Source organism: Etheostoma cragini, chromosome 11 (genome assembly GCF_013103735.1).
Source record: "Etheostoma cragini isolate CJK2018 chromosome 11, CSU_Ecrag_1.0, whole genome shotgun sequence".
Lineage (NCBI taxonomy): Eukaryota > Metazoa > Chordata > Actinopteri > Perciformes > Percidae > Etheostoma > Etheostoma cragini.
This window is the reverse complement of record NC_048417.1, coordinates 20442219-20460658: the sequence shown is the minus strand read 5'-3', so window position 1 is coordinate 20460658 and position 18440 is coordinate 20442219. Positions and strand designations below refer to the sequence as shown.

Sequence of the window (18440 nt, the reverse complement as noted above, 5' to 3'; positions counted from 1 at the left end):
CTGTATAGTGTCTTGAGATAACTCTTGTTATGAATTGATACTATAAATAAAATTGAATTGAATTGAATTGAATTAAATATGGACTGTAACAGTAGGGGTGTGTTTACAGCAGCATGGTGGCCCAATGGTTAGCACTGTCGCCTCGCACCAAGAAGGTACCAGGTTTTAATCCACGTCGTGTATGTACTAGGTTCTCCAAGACACTGGCTCAAATCTGGAGTCGGTCCCTGGCTGTGATTGGCTGAAATGAAGAGAATGAATTTTGCTACGTGTATGTGACAATAAAGTAACTTTACACAGAGTGACCTCCTCTTATATTGCCCAAATTAGGTTTACTAATTGCTTGCTGCTGGTCATTGAACTTGGTTGCTGAGAGAACTTGTCCTCAAAAGTAAAGCTGCAGTCGCTCTCTTACCAAGCAACAAGCAGAGAACTGTGTCAACGCTGGCTAACTTATCTTCATTACTCAGCACTGTCAACAGATGTGTTGCCAGTGTCTTGAGGTAATAGAAGAGGACATTCAATATCAGCTACAGTCAAGAGTTGATATCACACCCAGAAACATTACGAATCAGTATCAAAGATATACCAAAGCTTACAGTATCATGTTTCAGTATTATTTACACTGTGTACCCAGTTTATTAAGTAGAAATACACTAGCTTAAATTAATGCAGCCCTCGTAATGTTTCAAAAAGAATTTGACAATGAGTTACAGTATTGCTGTTTAAGTGTTAACTGTCACATGTTTAAAAAAGAAGTAGCTGTTGCTATCATTGATTTCAACAGCTTTTTTTTCAATACAAACCGTCTTTCTCTTTCTCACCCCCCCCATTTTTTTCAATTTCTCTCTCTGTCTCTTACTTCATTCTTGTTCTCCATTTCTCTGATCAGACGGACTGTTATGGGAACTGACTTTCAATCAGACTCTGAGCAATTCTATAACCTGAACCCTTTATTGAAACTCCATCCACTTTCACTGTGTTGACACATAAACCACAGAGATGCAAACAATATTGACACAGGTAGACAGTGCACATGAATGCACAATCAGCAAGCAAGAAAGAAAGAAACACATGAACACACACACACACACACGCACACACACACACGTGCGCGCGGGTACACTTGTCATGCTCTTTCTCTGTTCTATTTGCTCTCAATAAACCAAATCTCAGCATATTTTGGTAATCTTGCCACGGGCAGGGGGAGGAGTGTCCTAGGAGCCCACTGCAGAGAGCCTCATTGCCAACCCACTGCGCCAACCCTGATGACATCGTCACTATGCACCACTCACCGGGGCAGGACCAGGCCTACAGTGATGCCTCAGTCATTCATATTAAATATATGACATTTTGTCACACTGCAGGGGATAACAATACTGTCCAAAACAAATCACTATACAAAAGATTGTAGCATCAGTCAGTGTGCTCATGTATGTTTTGTGTGTCTGGATAACTATTGAGGATTTAACTTTCAACCATCAAAAAAGTGATTTGTCATTTAGGAAATTCAAATCACACAAAATACTACTGTAGTTTACCGCACAGGGTTATGTGATCGCTTACACATTTTTACCAGGAGTGAGTGTGTAGGAGGTAGGCGCCACATGTGAAAACAAAACAATGGAGAGAATAAACTGTTCCCACCTTGGTGGCTTTGCTGCAATATTTATATTTTCAAATGTAATTATTAGGATTTCATCAAAATAACTTAATATCTAAAATGGAACATAACTATTTGGTGACAAATTGGCATGGCTGATGCCAATTGGCATGGCTGATGCCACTTATGTGTATTTGCTTGTTTAAGTCTTACTTAAGACAAAACACTGAGCTTAAATCCACATCCTCTCACATTTGAGGCTTTGGAGTAAAAATTAAGAGAGGAAAAAGTAATTCTCCTGATGTCTGCTTGGAAAGCAGACAGCCTACAATATGTTGACATGGCTCCGATAAGGGCAGACAAGTTGTATCTACCTCACTTCACAATAAATCACAGCAGGACCTCAACTGGCGCCGGCATCCAGGTTATTAACAGGCTATTGACAAAATGTTGTTTCTGACAAAACAACCACACTCATGGAAACAAGATGTAATAATCACTCCTCTGCCTATGCTGACGCAATTAAACACACACACCGTCAATACACAGACACTCGGGGAGACAAGCATTCCTACACACCACACACTGGAAAAAGGCACCTCCTACGGAGAACTCACATAACCGCAGTCCCACACAGTTGATCAATAGTGTCATGTGAATGTTTTACTTTGAGCCCCAAGAGATCAATAGAGATTTTTTAACAGGAACAAAATACAGATTTTTGCCAAATAATGATGCATTGCTACAGTAGAAGGCAGTGTCTATGGTATCGGGTCAGTCACAGCAGACAAATACAAGAGAAAGAGACAGTTTGCTACATAGCTTGAAACCCTGGGGAGACTGGGTGAGAAAAAATGAAAAAATGAAAATCGGAAATTAAATGGTAAAAAATCCTTTGTCGGTTGTGCGTGCAACACTAACATAGCGTTGATGCAGAATAAAAGCAAAATACAGAACTCTCTATTGTACCATTTATGAAGTAGAAATAGAACATGAGAAATTCCTGCAATGACTACCACTGTATGGAGTACTAATATAAGTAGCTACAAAGGCAGGAACATGGTGAGGGGGAAACAAAAAGAGACCATGACAGAAGATGGCAGGTTGACGTTCAAAGCCCTGGGAAAAAAAAGAAAAACATTGAGACAGGCTGTGAAGGACAGAGGAAGGGTGAATTGAATAAATAAGTAGGAATAAGAGAGGCGAGGTCCTCTAGACAGAAGGCGGTGTAGGGCGAGGCAGAATGAGAAAAAGTAAAAAAAAAAAAGAGTGTGTATGTGAGAGCATACAACTGAGAGAGAGAAAGAGAGAGTCAGTGACAGGCCACGTGGGAGCAGATGAAGGTGTGTGCAGCATGTCAATACAAATGCTAAGTCACTCAAGGGCTTCCATCAAGCTGAAATCATAGCCTTGCTTCACAGTTCTTTAAAGAGAGCCTCCTATTCTTTTCCTGTCATTCAAAATCCCAAACAATGTCACATCTTCTTCTCTCACTATCCATCTTTTTTTCCCTGTTTCTTTTAGCAGAGAAATCACCATGGTCCATTTATTACCCCTGCAGGATCAGCAGTGCGGCTGCTGCAGCATCGATAATTGCTTGCTTTCCTAAAGGCATACTGAGAACCCTGGGTATTTATGAGGGTGTAATCTCCTACCTGGGTTCCACTGACACATCTTCTCCCATCCCTGTGACTGGGTGACCCAAGGGATGGGCTGTTGGGGATGGACAGTTCTGAGCCTGAGATGTGACAGCCGAGCAACATGAACTGAAAGAGCTGAGAAATAGAGGCTACAAGGGGGAGGGGTGGAGGAAGGAAGGCCCCTGCCTGAAGACACAGTGCCACAGGTTTGTGTAGGATTACTGTTGATAATTTACAATAATATACACCCAGGTAAGGTATTTACTAATTACATAAATGTGTATTCATGTAGGTATAGTTTTTTCAGTGTGTCTCCAGACAAGAGTAAGGGAGAAAGTGAGCAGTAGAGTGTTAAAGGATACATCCGTACACCTCCTGTCCTTGAGCCAATGGCCAGGATCTTCTGCACAGGGTCAAAGGCCAAAGCAGTGGGCTGATAAGGGAAACCATGACGCACCGTCTGTAACAACAATAAAACACAGAACAAGATTTGAATTAAAGTAGAACATTTTAGGATTAGAGTTAGGAATTCTAGGTAGGTGTTCTAGTGTGGTGTATCCAGTTGAAGCTTTATCATTTTGAAAAGCAAAATACCCATTTTCTAAAACTGTGAACTTTAATTCGGTCAATAAATAACTAAATCATCTAAAATGCAATTTTTTTAGGATATAATGGTTTAAGATAACTAATGCCACTTTACTTTTGCAATTCTTCTGGGGTTACAAAAACATTTTCCTGTCTCTTCATGTGTCTAACAAAACTTTAAACTACAAATACATCTATCTATCTATGTTGTAAACAGACATCATTTTAACATTAATACATTCAAAACACATTAAAGATGCATCAGAGATGCAATCAACTAAACACTTTTTGAAATTCAAAAACTTGAAAACCTTGGCAACTTCCCACTGTGTAATTAGCAAAGAAGCATACCCTTCTGTTAATGTTGCATCTGGCTTGAACTGAGCCTTGACTAGGTTCAGCCTTCATTTGCCAAGGCCTGACTAGACAAAACGACACTGTCTCTCCCACTCACACTCTGAGATGCATTGCATGCTCTGCAGCTGTCAGCCATTAGTCACGTTAAATTTCCCCGAAAGTGCCTCTCTTAGTTATCTGCTCTGGAGAGATGTAGAGACATGGACCTCACCAGTGTGGTGTTCCTACCCAATGTGAGTCGAGTGCAGCTGGGAGTTGCGAATGCGTCACGTTGCAACAAGTAGCCTACAAGAACGACAATAATCTGCCAACGAGACTTCTGTAATGTCAATACAGTAAAAATGGACCTATATAACAAAGTTCATTCACTGCTGGCAACAAACTAGCAATCCAACACAACAAAGGCTGTCACTTGAGTGGTGTTTTGAGCTAACGTTAGCAATCAAAACAATCATAGATAGCCAAAATGTTTTTAAAATTATTTCCATCTTCTGTTTTGTTTTTTTATGAGAAAAGTTGACAATGGATTTCAAAAATTTCAGTATGACACAAATGCACAAAATTGAATGGCGTTTTGAGCTAATGTTAGCAATCAAACAATCATAAACCGTTTAAATCCGAGTACCACATCACTCGACTCATCGGTATGTGACAGTGGAATGGAAATGTTTAAACTGCAGTGTGATATATAACAGTTTAAGCACTGTGACAATGCTGCATAGGCTGTAAGTATTTAAAAAAAGCATTCTACATATCAGATTATAGTTTATATTTTCTTTTCTTTTTTTAAAACTACCCATTACAGCAACACTTTGTGTCAAGGAGCCCCTGCTTTTGCAAAGCATTGTAACAAAGCATTTGCTAAGCATTTTTTCCATCGTAAAATGATGATTTTTGCAAACTATCTTACAATGAGAGAAATACATAAAAGCCTTAAACCTCACTTTAACAAAATAGTGAAAGGGTAAACAAGGAAGGGATTTCAGACACTACCCAAAAGTCCAGAGACCTCATGTAATCCCCACACCTTCAAACTGAGCAGAGGTCTGATCAGCCACACCTGTATCGGTGTGCAGGGCCTTTCATGGAAATAACATTAGTGGCACTGACTGTGAACAGCAAAGAAAAAGGCCCATTGGTCCTCAAAGAAGTCCTTTAACCATCATGAACAGCTATTTAATCTTTTTTTCATTCACCTCCAGTCCCAAACCCACAATGTAGTCATTAGTGGCATGTTTGCCCATCCCATAACAGCCCTTGTTCCCAGACTACCCCACCTCATCACTATCCCAAACACCTTTCTTTGGCTTCCGGAATTGTAGAAACAGGGATTTTTTGTTGTCATTAATATTGTAGAGTAGGGCTGGTCAAAATGGAAAAAAACAGATTGTACGATATTCTTGACCAAATACCTCATTATCAATGTTGCAGCGATATTGTAGTGTTGACAAATGATTTTTTGAAACACTTATATCATATGACAATATTACAATATCCAAAATCAAAGACAATATCTAGTCTCATATCACAATATCAATATAATATCGATATATTAGCCAGCACTACTTATGAGGATGAATTTGGAGAGATAACATGAGAGTCTTTAAATGAATTAAATGCATGATATAGCAAAGTATCGCAATATTTTGCCTGGCAATACTGTATCGATACACAGATGTTTAATATCAATCTGTTGTTACATAAACTGCACATGATAATTTATGTTTTTGTAACTAGAATTATACAATCGATTGCTTTTTCAGTCCACTAGATCCTGCAGTTCAGTTACCTTTTCAGATAAAACAGACGTTGACAAAGTTTACCTTTGGGGATGTAATTTGAAGTAGGGAAAATGGCAATAAAATGGCAATATAACACAAAATATCGCAATATGTTTCAAATCGCAATAACATCATAGCTTGACATCGGTATCATGATTATATTGTATTGTATGAGATTGTAGGGCTTTAGGTGATTCCCAACCCTATTGCGCGTAAGTGTGTGCTATATACAGTATTTGCATGATTTGCACATATTTATTCATATACTGTAAACAAGGAATTCGGTGGCTGATCCTACATAGGCTATATGTTCATTTGCATTATTTACACATATTGCATATTTATGACTGTATTGGGATGATTTATGACATGATAAATTCAAATTGTGTGTGTGTGTGTATGTGTGTGTTTATTCGCGCGCGTGCGCGCACTGTTGTGGCTTGCCAACTAAAGTACCTAACCTTCAAATAGACATTTATCTGTCACTCGACTAATACCTACACAGTTGTATTCCACTGCTACGTTAAGACCAATGAGTGCCTTGCATACAAATGGAGGAGTAAACAATAATATAATCTTTAAAAGATAAAAATAAGTATAGCTGCTCCGCAGCAATGGTCTGTCCGAGCATTTTAAAAATGCAGTGAAGGTGTCCAAAGCAATCTTTGGGTCCAAAGACAAGCATTGATCTCAGTGAGCTATTGTCCAGGTGACAAGCTACTTTGGTTCTATTTTATGGAGTCAGCCTGGGTTGACTCAATAACATGCCTTTCCTTGACTGGAACTGGACTGATTGTTAATTACAATCAGGTGTGCTAATGCAGGGGAGTTGTCCACAGAACAATGCCTGTTTAGGTGTATGATCATCTGGCACACCATGGGCTCAAACTCAGAACCATTGAGGCCGTAGGCAGCTTCTGATCAGGGAGCTGGAGCTATCTGGGTGATGTCACAAGTGGCATCGCAACACCTAGTAGACAAGGAGCAGGCTTGCCTGAAAACGCTGAATTTCAAACTGCTGTAAAAAATTATTTTCTCATTAGAAAATTCTGAGAATGCGTGTACTTGGTTCAGTCAACATAGAGATGCCTGTAATTTATTTTCACAAAGATCAATAAATGCCTTACTGATGTTTAAATACGCTCTATTTTGCATTGACTGCGATGAATAGAGTAGATGAGGACACCCTTCAAAAATAAATTAAAAATTCATTTTGGGGTTAAATCTACAGTGATCTTTGGATGTTGTGAATTTTGTCCGTGAACATAAATTATTTAGTTTGTAAGAAACTGCAGTATTTGTTTTACTCTACTGTGTGCAGTAAAACATTGTAATGCACTGATTTTGATATCAAACATCTGGATGGAGATTAAGTTGCACAAATTTGGTGTCAATTGAAACAAAAATGTGACAGTGATGGACTTCAAAATTGCCACAAGTTAAAGCAGAGCATAGTTTCTACTCTACTGGGGCTACAGTTTGGCGGATGTTGTGATATTGTAGCATGTACGGCGGATGTGCTGTGAATTATTAAAGTTTACAGTTTTAAATGGCTGATAGTCACATAGCGCCACCATCTCTTTGCTGCTCGGCCCCTAATAAACATTGGATCATATAGTCCAAGGAATCAGACTTTTTGATTGAGCACATCTATAACATATAAATAAGGATATTAAATGCCTTGCCTCAATATCTTTGCCTTGTTTAATTTTATTCCCTGTGAATTATTTTTTGAAAGTATGCATACCCGATTCCTTAGTTAAAGAATCAGATCACACAGCAGCACGCGACAATTGCTGCAATTCTCCTGTCCGTTTTTTTTTTTAAATAACGTCAGCTCTTTTAAATATAGTTTCGTGGCAATTTTCTGTATATAACTCTTTAACCATAATGCACCTAATACATCTGGAAGGTCTCAGGCTGTAACATTAAGATATGCACCACGGGTCACACACACATCAACATGTGTTTTAGGGCATGACATGGCTTTGAGATTGTCATTCTCTTCTATGATTTGATGTATGCTATGTTTTGTTTATTTTGTGCAAAGTAGACTATGTTGTGTGTGGACAGTGGACCAAAAACTGTAGATGAAATTATTTTTGAATTGGTGTCATGTAATTGAGTGTGGGATGGGCCACTTAGGCCTTCAATCATAGTCTCGCATGACATAGGATGGTAGCGTGGGCCTTTACTGTATGCCAAAAGTCACTACATTTTAAGGGGTTCAAAAGTAGGTGGGACACAATTTGCAGAATGGGCACTGACACACGCCTTCAACCTGTCAATAAGAATAACTCACCTTCCCCATCTATTTTAGAGGATAAAGAGGTAGGTTGAGTGTTTAATCTATCAGGCAATAAATGTTTGCGTCCTAAGCGGTAAAAAGAGCTGCAGATCATGCAGGCAATGACAAAACTGATGCCCAATACTTCTCTGACTTTGATCAGAAGAAGATTTTTATTAAACAGGTCAGGTGATTCAGCAAATCATTTGTTGAAAATAGTAAAAAGTGGGTCGCTCCTACACATTCATACACAAAACCATTCAGTGGTAATGACCATGCAAACACATCACTGGTAAAACACACACAGATAACGGTTCTATCCGAACCTGGCCAAACACACACATTCAAACATTCATCCTCCAGGTCCCTTTATCTTCTCTAGCCCCACTCTGGTACACTGTTGCTGGGATACAGGAGATCCACCCCCTACATATACATACAGGAGAGCAAAGTGGATGAGAAACACGTGAATTTTAGAGCTGCTCATACATATTTCAAGTCAAAAGACATAAAGCATTCTTTCTCGCTCTTTCAGTGTGTTTGTCCATGTATTATACATGTGTGTGACCAGGTTCACCTGTACTTTAATTCTCTTACTATCTATCTATCTATCTATCTATCTATCTATCTACTTAATTTGTGGTTTCCCGTTGTGTAAATAAGGAGGTACCAAATACAGACTGTTTTATTCAGTCAGCAACACGTCTATGCTATCAGTCCCTGATCAAAACCGCATAAAAATGAACAAGGAAAAATTATAAATAAATAAATAAATAAAGACAAAGGAAAATACTAAATGATTATTCATTCTGTTGAAGCAGTGTAGAAAAACACAGTCAGCCATGCAGCAACTATTGACCTGCTGCTAAGGACCTGAATTATGGCTGCCAGAGGCTGCATTACATCAACTCCCCTCTCTACCACATCCTACCCTTTCCTCTCCCTCTGTTGTGTTGTCATCCAGACATCCCAACCTTGCTAAGTCTAATACCACCTCATGCCACCCACCATCCTCTCTTTTCACAAAGCGTTGAGCTGCAGAGCTAGTCTAGACCCCTGCTTCTATTAATAGCATGCACCCAGCAACCACTTCCAGCAAATTGTGCATTGAGCAGCTGTATCTCCAAACACGGATCAACAGTAAAATATGAAATTAAATCTCAAATATATCTTTATAGGATTAGACTAATTGTCTATAACATTTACATGTTATAAAAGGTACAAAAGCTAATTACTGTTTAACAAAAGTGCAGCTTATTCAAGATCATGGAATTTTTCTCGTTTAATTTTACCATCTGGCATTAAGTACCAGTCCTCTACAGCGTGTGCAATTTTCTTGCATAGTGTGCAAGTGAGTGAATGTGAAAAATGACTTACAAGTCCTGTCAAAATACCTAGATTTGCTAAACTTTAAGGGCTTACAAATTTGTTATGTTTTTAAATACTCTATCTATCACTGCTGCTTAAATTGCAAATTGCTTCTGACAATTAAAAAGGTGGTCAGTGTACAATTATATCAGCTGAAGCTACAAAACAATAATTTAGTGAGCCAAAACATAACTAATTGGCTGTAGTCCTGTTGATGTGCTTTCTGAGAACAGTGGCTGTACTTAGCCAAAAACCAGTCCAAAAAAACAAGTCTCAAAACCAGTCTAATCATTAAGTTACTGTAAAACTAAAATGACTTAAAGTTTTTTAACCACAAGGTGGTCCATGTCAGTACTGAAAAGCACATTTGGCCCATGTTTTTGTCACCTGAACCATGTTAAAGTCACATGAACCATGCAACAGGATGCATTGCTTACCCTAGTTACAGTATGTCATGCAAATAGGAATCCTGAACTTGAAACTGTACAATCTAATGCACTCCAATACAACAGCCCTGCAACAATATCCATCTTTATTAAGCTTGTAATGTTCACTTTTGGGCAACATCATAAGAAATGTGTTGTACTGGACTCCATTATATTGAGAATGTTTTTTTTTAATATTCTGTCTCCCTAATATTTGTAAATGGAAAAGACAAAAACATGTTTCTCTCCATGTGATGTAGTCCAGTACAATACCACATCTAACTTTGACCACGATACTAAACACATTTCACATATCAATATGGACAAGAGGTGTACCACAGTAGACCCTTGATATATTGATGGCACTGTAGGATGATTGTTCACCAGGCAGCCAAATACAGATGTTGCTTAAGGTGATTTAAAGTTGCATGCAGACACCAACTACTTGTACGGTATGTCAAGAACTGAGTAGGGGCAGTATAGGCATTACATGCAAGACATTTCTTTATCTTACCACTGCATCTCTGTAGATATTCACAGCTATGTAGAGATAGGTAGTCAGTGAGAAAGTCAGTGAGCAAGTGAGAAACTAGCCCAACTGAATTATTGACTCACTGCTTAAGCCCTTTAACATAGCACGTGGCACCACATGGAAACAGAACTGCAGGACCTCCGTAGATCACAACTGGGATCCAGGAGTAATGCAGTGAACAGACTCTACAGCCTGACCATGCTTGGACACATTTATCTACATAACAAAATCACAAGGGAAGCATTCCGCAAACAGAGCAAGATTAACGGAGGAATGGATAAACAGGCCACTTGTGATGTGCTGTCTGAAGCAAGAGTACTGTCAAGTAGTAAATAATTCATAGTGAGAATAGTGAAAATGATGGAGAGAAATGTACTGTAACGTTATGTGTGAGGTCACAGAATTAAATGTATGTGTCTTTTAAAAATTAAAAAAAAATCTTAATTTAATTTAGATTTGAATTGGACATGTTGTGTTTGTGTTTACTGGACAATATGTTCCAGAATCTAATTTAGCAGATTGGTATAGCTAGTTAGCTAGCGTTAGCTAATGAGATCATCATATTACCAAAATTTGACCTAACATTGCAAAAAGCACACAGCCACACTTTGGTTCCTATCAATAAATGAAGACATGTAGGCCTAAGTTTTATTCAAAACTTACTTTTTAATTAAAAAAAATAACATAAGGTGTGCTCAGCTGTTTAAAGTGCTTAAGGTTACGTTAACGTTTATTAGGTTAGCTAGCTAACGTTACAACAGGTTAGCTTCAAGAAATGGCTATTGTTGAACACTACAGCTCTCAAAGGCAACTAAACTACCGGGGCATGTTGTTTAATCCTTTAGTATTGTTAAAATAGGAGCGGTCACTAACCTTTACAAACATGTTGCTGCTTGTCCTTTAGTTATCGTTAGGTGTTTCGCTTCAAACGCTTCAAAACCTCGGTTTTTAAGCTAACTTTGACATAGCTCTCGGCTTAAAACATTTAGCTAGCTAGCTATCGGTAACTTATCCAGTCCATTTCTGTTGTGAAGAAGTTGAGACCTAGCGATAGTTTATCAACAAAATTACAATATTTCCCCAAGGTGGCACCACAAATAAATACAATGGCCAGTAGATAATTAGCGTTATGCATCTCTTTCTGTCTTTCTGAACTCTCTCACAGTTTTCCCGTGGGTGGTTCCCGGGTCCACTCCATTGCAATGCATAGGGAACAGTATCATGTGCGCCAGACCATGGATGTAGTAAGAGAACACCATAGACTGTTTATTACTAAAATATAGACGAGGATCTTAGCCAACTACAGCAATAAATTGCCACAATCCATCGCTCTCTTAAAGGGAAAGGTTTATTTACAGTCGCTGTCTTTCAAAAGAACTTCAGAGCAGGATTAATCAATTGCCATCATTGATATTGATATTACATTTTTACACCATATCTGCAATCATGTCAAATTAATTATTAGATCACAGACCAAGCAAGAATTTTGACATTTAAAGGGAAAAATCAGTAATGAAACAGTTGTCAGATGGTTGTAGGTTGCCAGGGTAAAATTTGAATAGTGGTAGGCTAGGCTATTTGTAATCAATTAAAGGGGATCAACATTGTTTAGTGGGAAATGGCAAAAATGACCAGACCACTGTATGAAGTGTTTTAACTGCATTAGAGATGAGAAAGACATGAACATATAAGGGACTCTTGAGTCCAGCTGGGGAACAAGTAAAGAGCGTGGAACTAAGGTGCGTTAAAGGTGTTTAATATTTTGCATGCAGTTTGTTTTTGTGCCTCTGCATCAGGTGTTTTAACATCTGTCCCCTCAGGCTAAACGTCAGGTTGAAAGACAGTTGTGCAGGGAAAAGTAGAGTATTCCTGTCACATACAAATTTTCCAATTTAAAAAGACTTACAAAGTCAGACCGCCTATCATACAAACAAAGATACACAAGGCTTCCCACACCAGTGTTTGAAGGGAGATATTTAGAGGTTGCTCTAAAATTCTTTTGATCTCAAAAAAGAGGCTTGTCAGAAGGTGGGTAGGAGAGAAGACGTTTGGGGGAGGAGTGGAAGAGGAGATCAGGGGTTTCAGAATGTGTGAAACGAGTTGAAACACAACGAGTTTTCTTAACACAGCAGGATCCCATTTACTCTTGCTTGTATTTTCTAACCAGTGGTCTATTATTTACTCTTTAGAAACCCATCAGGTCTACATCAGAGACATTTTTTGTGCAACTTTATAACACAAGTAACATTAAAAAAGTGCTTTCTAAAGTTTAGGACAACTGCCTTTTGGTCGCACTTATGACATCTGGGTTTCGTATAACAGTTTTTTTAAAGGTCTTTGTCTTGGAATACGTTTATAATGGAACTTGAAATATAGTTATTGAAAAGGAGTTGAAACAATCATTCCTAATTTAAATGTCAAAACCCTCACCTAATGAATGCTGGTGCCTAAGCAGTGATTGACATGCAAAAATTCAACAAAAAACACTTAATAGGTGATCTGAACCCCCATAGGAATTTGAATACAAATTGAGAAATAACTCAAAAACACTTTATAACAAAGAGTACCAGGGTGTGCTGTAAGCATATGCAGGCAAATATAACATTTTGATATTTTGGTGATTCAAAACTGTCCTCAGTGTTTTTATCACCATGAATAAAGCTGGTCAAGGTTGCCACGATGGGCTTCTTTATCATGCTTAAAGCCAAAGGATGAGAGAAGGACTTTTACTCATCACTGAGGCTGATTATAAGTATTTCCCCCATGTGCTTGCTGCAAATGCACACAAAACAGCACACAAATGCAAACAGGGTGAGCATGCAGTTTACGAGCTTGGAAATATGAAAACAAATGAACGAGCCTGGAGAAACTTCCCTTCCTGCCCCCTTTCTTCCTGTACTGGGCTCATTTGGATCAGAGTTGCAGGCTACAAAGTGTTAAGTGTGTAGCCAGAGGGGGTAGGGAGGGCCACTTGTATGTACTGTATGTGTCATTTATATTGCATTAAAGTACTGTGTGATTTTTTTTAAATGTTGGATGGATGACCATGTATACATTACCACAAACAGACTTATGAAACTGCTGCACAGACAAGTACAGATAGAATACAGCAGTCGTGTTTTTCTGGCAGCATTTATCACAAACACTTCAAGGGTCAAATGTGCTGAATGTTAAGTATGTGTCTCTTCAGATGAAAGTGTGTGCTTAACAGCCACATACACATATCTTCTATTTTACAAATGCAGAGCAATGGTCTCTGTTTGGGTGTGTGGGAGGGGATTGTTGTGATTGCATGCTGGGGCTTCATATTGTGCTTTCATGCAGACGTGGGGTCAGAAACAAGCCATGTGTAGATAAACTGTACTGTATATGTGGTGTAACCTTTTATCCACTACAGCAGGCATGACAAGGAATTGGCCATGGCATCAGCATTGTGCCCTAGGCTTGATAGAAAAGGTAGGAGTGGACAAAATAGTCACGTATTGCTACAACAGCCCCCTTTCTAATCATAGAGAAGAACCCACATTCACACATGGTTGGTTTTCAGAAGAATGTTTGTTTGTTGTTGTTTTTATGTTTTAAATAGCTGTCTGATTTTTTTTTTTACAGTAAATTGGAAACAGATTTGAATGTCATCTTTTGTTTCTTGGCTGTGTTGAGGTAATGTGATTAGCTTGAGTGATTAGCTTGCACACTATCATGTTTCTGAGCCCATTAATGTGTTAGTTAATAAATTGTAATATTTTGACATATTGATTCAATCTAGTCATGGCATGCATAGCTGGTATTAAAATGATGCGCATTTCACAAACTTTTATTTTCTAAAAAATAGGAAAAGGTATAAAATAGTAATTATAATCACCACACAGGCATTAGATTGGGTTTGATTTGTATTCTGAATATACTGTCTCTTAATTTTTGAATACACTGTTTGCACTTTCTACCTGAATTTCAAAAACACAAGCTGTGTTTCTTTTATAAAACAAAATAACTCAACGCAGGCTTCTGCATACATCCTTTAGATACTTCTGGAGTGATATCAAGTAAATGAGGTTTGTCAAGGGCTTGAGAGTACTGTAGCACTTAACAGCAGAGGGATCCACTAACCACTCAGAGAGGCAGGGGAGAATGTTGGTTTGAAGCTTTTCAGCACTGCAGTTCCCAGTGGATTGTTTTCCATAATAAATTTTCAATTTAGCAGTCTAGTCATGCACCCAAACATTTTGTTAGCGTTTGCCCACATCTTCTTCCACAGTAAAATGCACAGAAAGGGCAATAAATGGGTCAACTGTGGATTTAATATGATTGAGAATATAATAAACCATTGATTCAACAACCACAATCTTCTTTCTCCCTAGAACATGATGTAGCCACAGAAACACAAGCAATGAGGATATGTATAACAAACAAAAACGCATTGTGGATGAGGCCTTTCAGAAAAGGGTGGGGCCCTGAACGTTGCCGACAGTGGTTTACCTTCCTAACATTCATGGTTCTAACTTGACTAGTAAAGGTAAAACAGAATTAAGCGCTGCAGAATGAAACCAGACTTCATAAGAGCAAAGTGATGGAAAATTGAATGAAATAAAGTGCTGTTTGAAAAGCTCACTCTATTATATTTGCACAGCATGAGGTCAGGCAGGCAGTCTGCTGTCACCTAAAAACAAAGCAGTTTGAAAGCCCACACAAAATCAGGAGGCAGCTATTTCTCTTTATCAAACACACACTGTCACAGAAAAAGTAATGTAGAATATGTAACAATAATATAAAACATGTTTTTATACCAAATATACTATCCCACTGGGTTCTACTGCTGTTCTTTAGAACACCTTATTGCAGTATCATAATAATGCTTTTATTTTTTAATCATGCCACATTGCCAGGAATCTATTCTTCTGGTGTTTCAATGTTATTTTACTATGTTCCTGTAATTTCTACATTCACACTTCCATATAATTCATATCATTTTTAGAAAATAATTAGTAAGGCAGATGACTCCTCTAGCATGAAAATTAAGCTTTATTAAGTGATTTGTTGGAAGAAATACTGGATACTGAACACACACACACATACCTCACACACACTGAAAACCTCTCTCCTCTGACTCACTTGAATGTACTGAGCGTTTTTCCTCTCTGAGCCTCAGTTGCATAAGGGTTTTGTTATGTTGTCTTTTTCAGACAAATCTGAAGTTATCTGAAGAATGGCTCCTGAACCAAACGTCTTTGCAGTGTTTAGCAGGTTATTCATGCTACAAGCTTTGGACCTATCTTCAAAAGTTCTCTACTAGTTAGACATTTGACAATTATGCAGAACACCTTAGTAAAATAACTGTCATGTTCTTGGAACCAGGCTGAGATGAGGAGTGCTGGAAATATCCATTTGAGATGTGAAGGGATAAGCACCTTGTCATTAACAAAGTCAGCAACAATACAGAGCCGACATTGTGCATAGCACTCAAAATGAGGCTACTTTGGAATGAAGCATGCACGTACAGCTTTTGATACTCACACAAGACAGAACAGATCCATCGTTCAAGCCGTTTGGACAAATATTGATTTTATCGTTAGCTTTCGGCACCAGATATCAAGATTGCGTTATGTTATCTACCGTTTGGTCAGCAAGTTAGACCAGCAAGGCAACCCAGTATGAATTAACATGTCCCAGTCCATGGCAAGGCAAGTTTTCAGAGACGACATTGTGTATCCAACCTTTGTTGGAAGCTGTTATTTGTGGCCTACCTGACAGATTGAACAAGTCTGGTCATTCCCTCTGACCTCTCAGTGTTTCACCTACAAAGCTGCAACTGACTGGGAGTTTTCTGTTTGTCCGTTCTCTGTAATCTCCTGACACGGTGTGAGAACACATGGCGCCCTTTTGTGTCTGCAAGCTTGATATACAGAAAGTAAAGCTACCCACCCTCAACATAGTTCACCAGCTTGGGTCAATTCTGCAGCTTTGCTAAACTAATATTAAATGACCGCATATTCCCAATTGTGTCCCCTCGTGTAGCCAGAGAGAAAGTGTGATTTATAATCTAGTTTTAATTTAGATAGTTATATATTCAAGTTTTACTTTTGTCAGACAGGAATGTCTAAAGACTTGTGTGTTGAAACGAATGTGAAAAGATACAATTTGACCCTTACTTGTCAGTTTATCCTTATTTATAAGCTCAATCCACCCATTATGGCCTCTATCAAAACCTGTTGGTTTTCAATGAAACCTAAAAAAAAAGTTCTGTCTCTGTTCAGTAAGTCTGAAAAAAGTCAGTGTGCTTTTGGAGAATGCAAGACAGCAAATACATAAAACCTTGTGCCTTCCTTCTGTCCTCCTCTTCAGCTCCATTACATCATAACACCAACACATAACCTTTCTTTGTTTTTACACAAATTATTATCCCTACATACAGTCCAAAATAACACACATTATAAGGTTGGTGAGGTGAGTATTGTTTGGTCACAAGAGTAACATGTGAGTGTTTCTTATGGTTTCTTTTGAAGGGATTTTTCATTCTATAATTACTTTGTTATTATATCATTCAGTTCATTAATTCAACTACCAACAAACACAATGCAATTCAGTTCAATCTCTCTCTCTTCATTGCTATCTCTCTTTCTCTGGGTGTTTCTATAACCTTCTCTCTCTAACACAAAATGAACTCATCCTGCTGTAAACTGAAATGAAACAACAGATTTAATGAGACTATGCCACCTGGGTCCCTCCCGTTTCCCTTCTTTCCTCCTTCAATCCGAGTGTGATTTCACCAACACCTTGTTTCAGCACATCTGCTATTGGGTGCTACAACACTCACTACAAACGTTAAAAAATGCTGTAGAAGACAAACAAAATGAATTGTTGCATCTTCCCACATGAGACAGTGGACAGAAGTCCTCTAAAAATGTATAGCGCAGTGAATGAAATTGAATGAAATTTGAAAAGTTTGTTGATTGCCTGGTGTTTCTCTACTGTTAATATGAAATAAAACATGAATCCACTGTCTGTGTTATTGGTGATTAATAACCAGTTTTGGGGCACTGTGTGTTTCATTTACATTCAGGGATTATTCACTTGGCTCTAACACCTCTATATGTTTATTTTCAATAAAACCTGTCTGGGAACTAACCGATTTCTGCTGTCCAATATAATGGATCAATAATACACATAACCTCTTTATCTCTCCTTGAACCCTGTCGGCATTAGTGAAAGCAATTGACAACAGCTATGCTGCTTCTTCCCTCCCTCTCCCTCTGTGCATGTCTCTCACTTCCTTACACACATACACACACACACACACACACACACACACACACAATTGCAGACATACAGCCTGCACCTGCACAGACTCATATAAAAACCCTAAAAAGAACTGTGTTGGTGGTGGGAATGGGCATATTTGTACACTCATAGCTTTTTCACAGTGCCTCCGTTGATTCAGTTTCCTTCCCTCGCTGAAGGAGGAGCAGCCTACCGCATGGGATTAGACAATCATTCCTTTCCAGCACTTTCTCCTCCCTGCCTGCCTGCCGAGGGTGCTCTGCAGCATCCTTTCCAGCTTGTGAATCAACCTCCCTCCTCCTCCATTCTCAGCTCCTCCATACCGAAATTAAAATACCCCCCCCCCCCCCCCCCCCCCCCCCCCCCCCCCCCCCCCCCCCCCCCCCCCCCCCCCACCCTCCACTAGTTTCATTCTGCACAACACTAATATAGCTCCATAAACAACCCGGTTACTGTTGGGTTCTCAATGAATAATTCAGTTTGATCCAAGAAATTACCCCTGATTTGAAGGGGTGAGGAATATTCACTGCAGTCAGCGTCAAAAATCCTCCAAAAGAAGTGCCGCAACGGGCAAAGGCTGCTATAAA

The 18440-nt window shown here is 38.7% G+C and overlaps 1 protein-coding gene across 16 annotated transcripts in view; it reads right to left on the bottom strand.

The window, feature by feature from the left end:
* Window positions 1-18440, bottom strand: part of stxbp5l (syntaxin binding protein 5-like) — a 134170-nt gene that overhangs the window by 114259 nt on the left and 1471 nt on the right. For 15 of the 16 annotated variants that reach the window (XM_034886100.1, XM_034886103.1, XM_034886101.1 and 12 more), the window contains exon 2: window positions 3606-3703. In XM_034886100.1, the coding sequence (XP_034741991.1) occupies window positions 3606-3703 (98 nt within the window). Of the gene's footprint in view, window positions 1-3605; window positions 3704-11451; window positions 11540-18440 lie in introns of those variants that run through there. The other variant, XM_034886106.1, reaches the window with a different exon arrangement.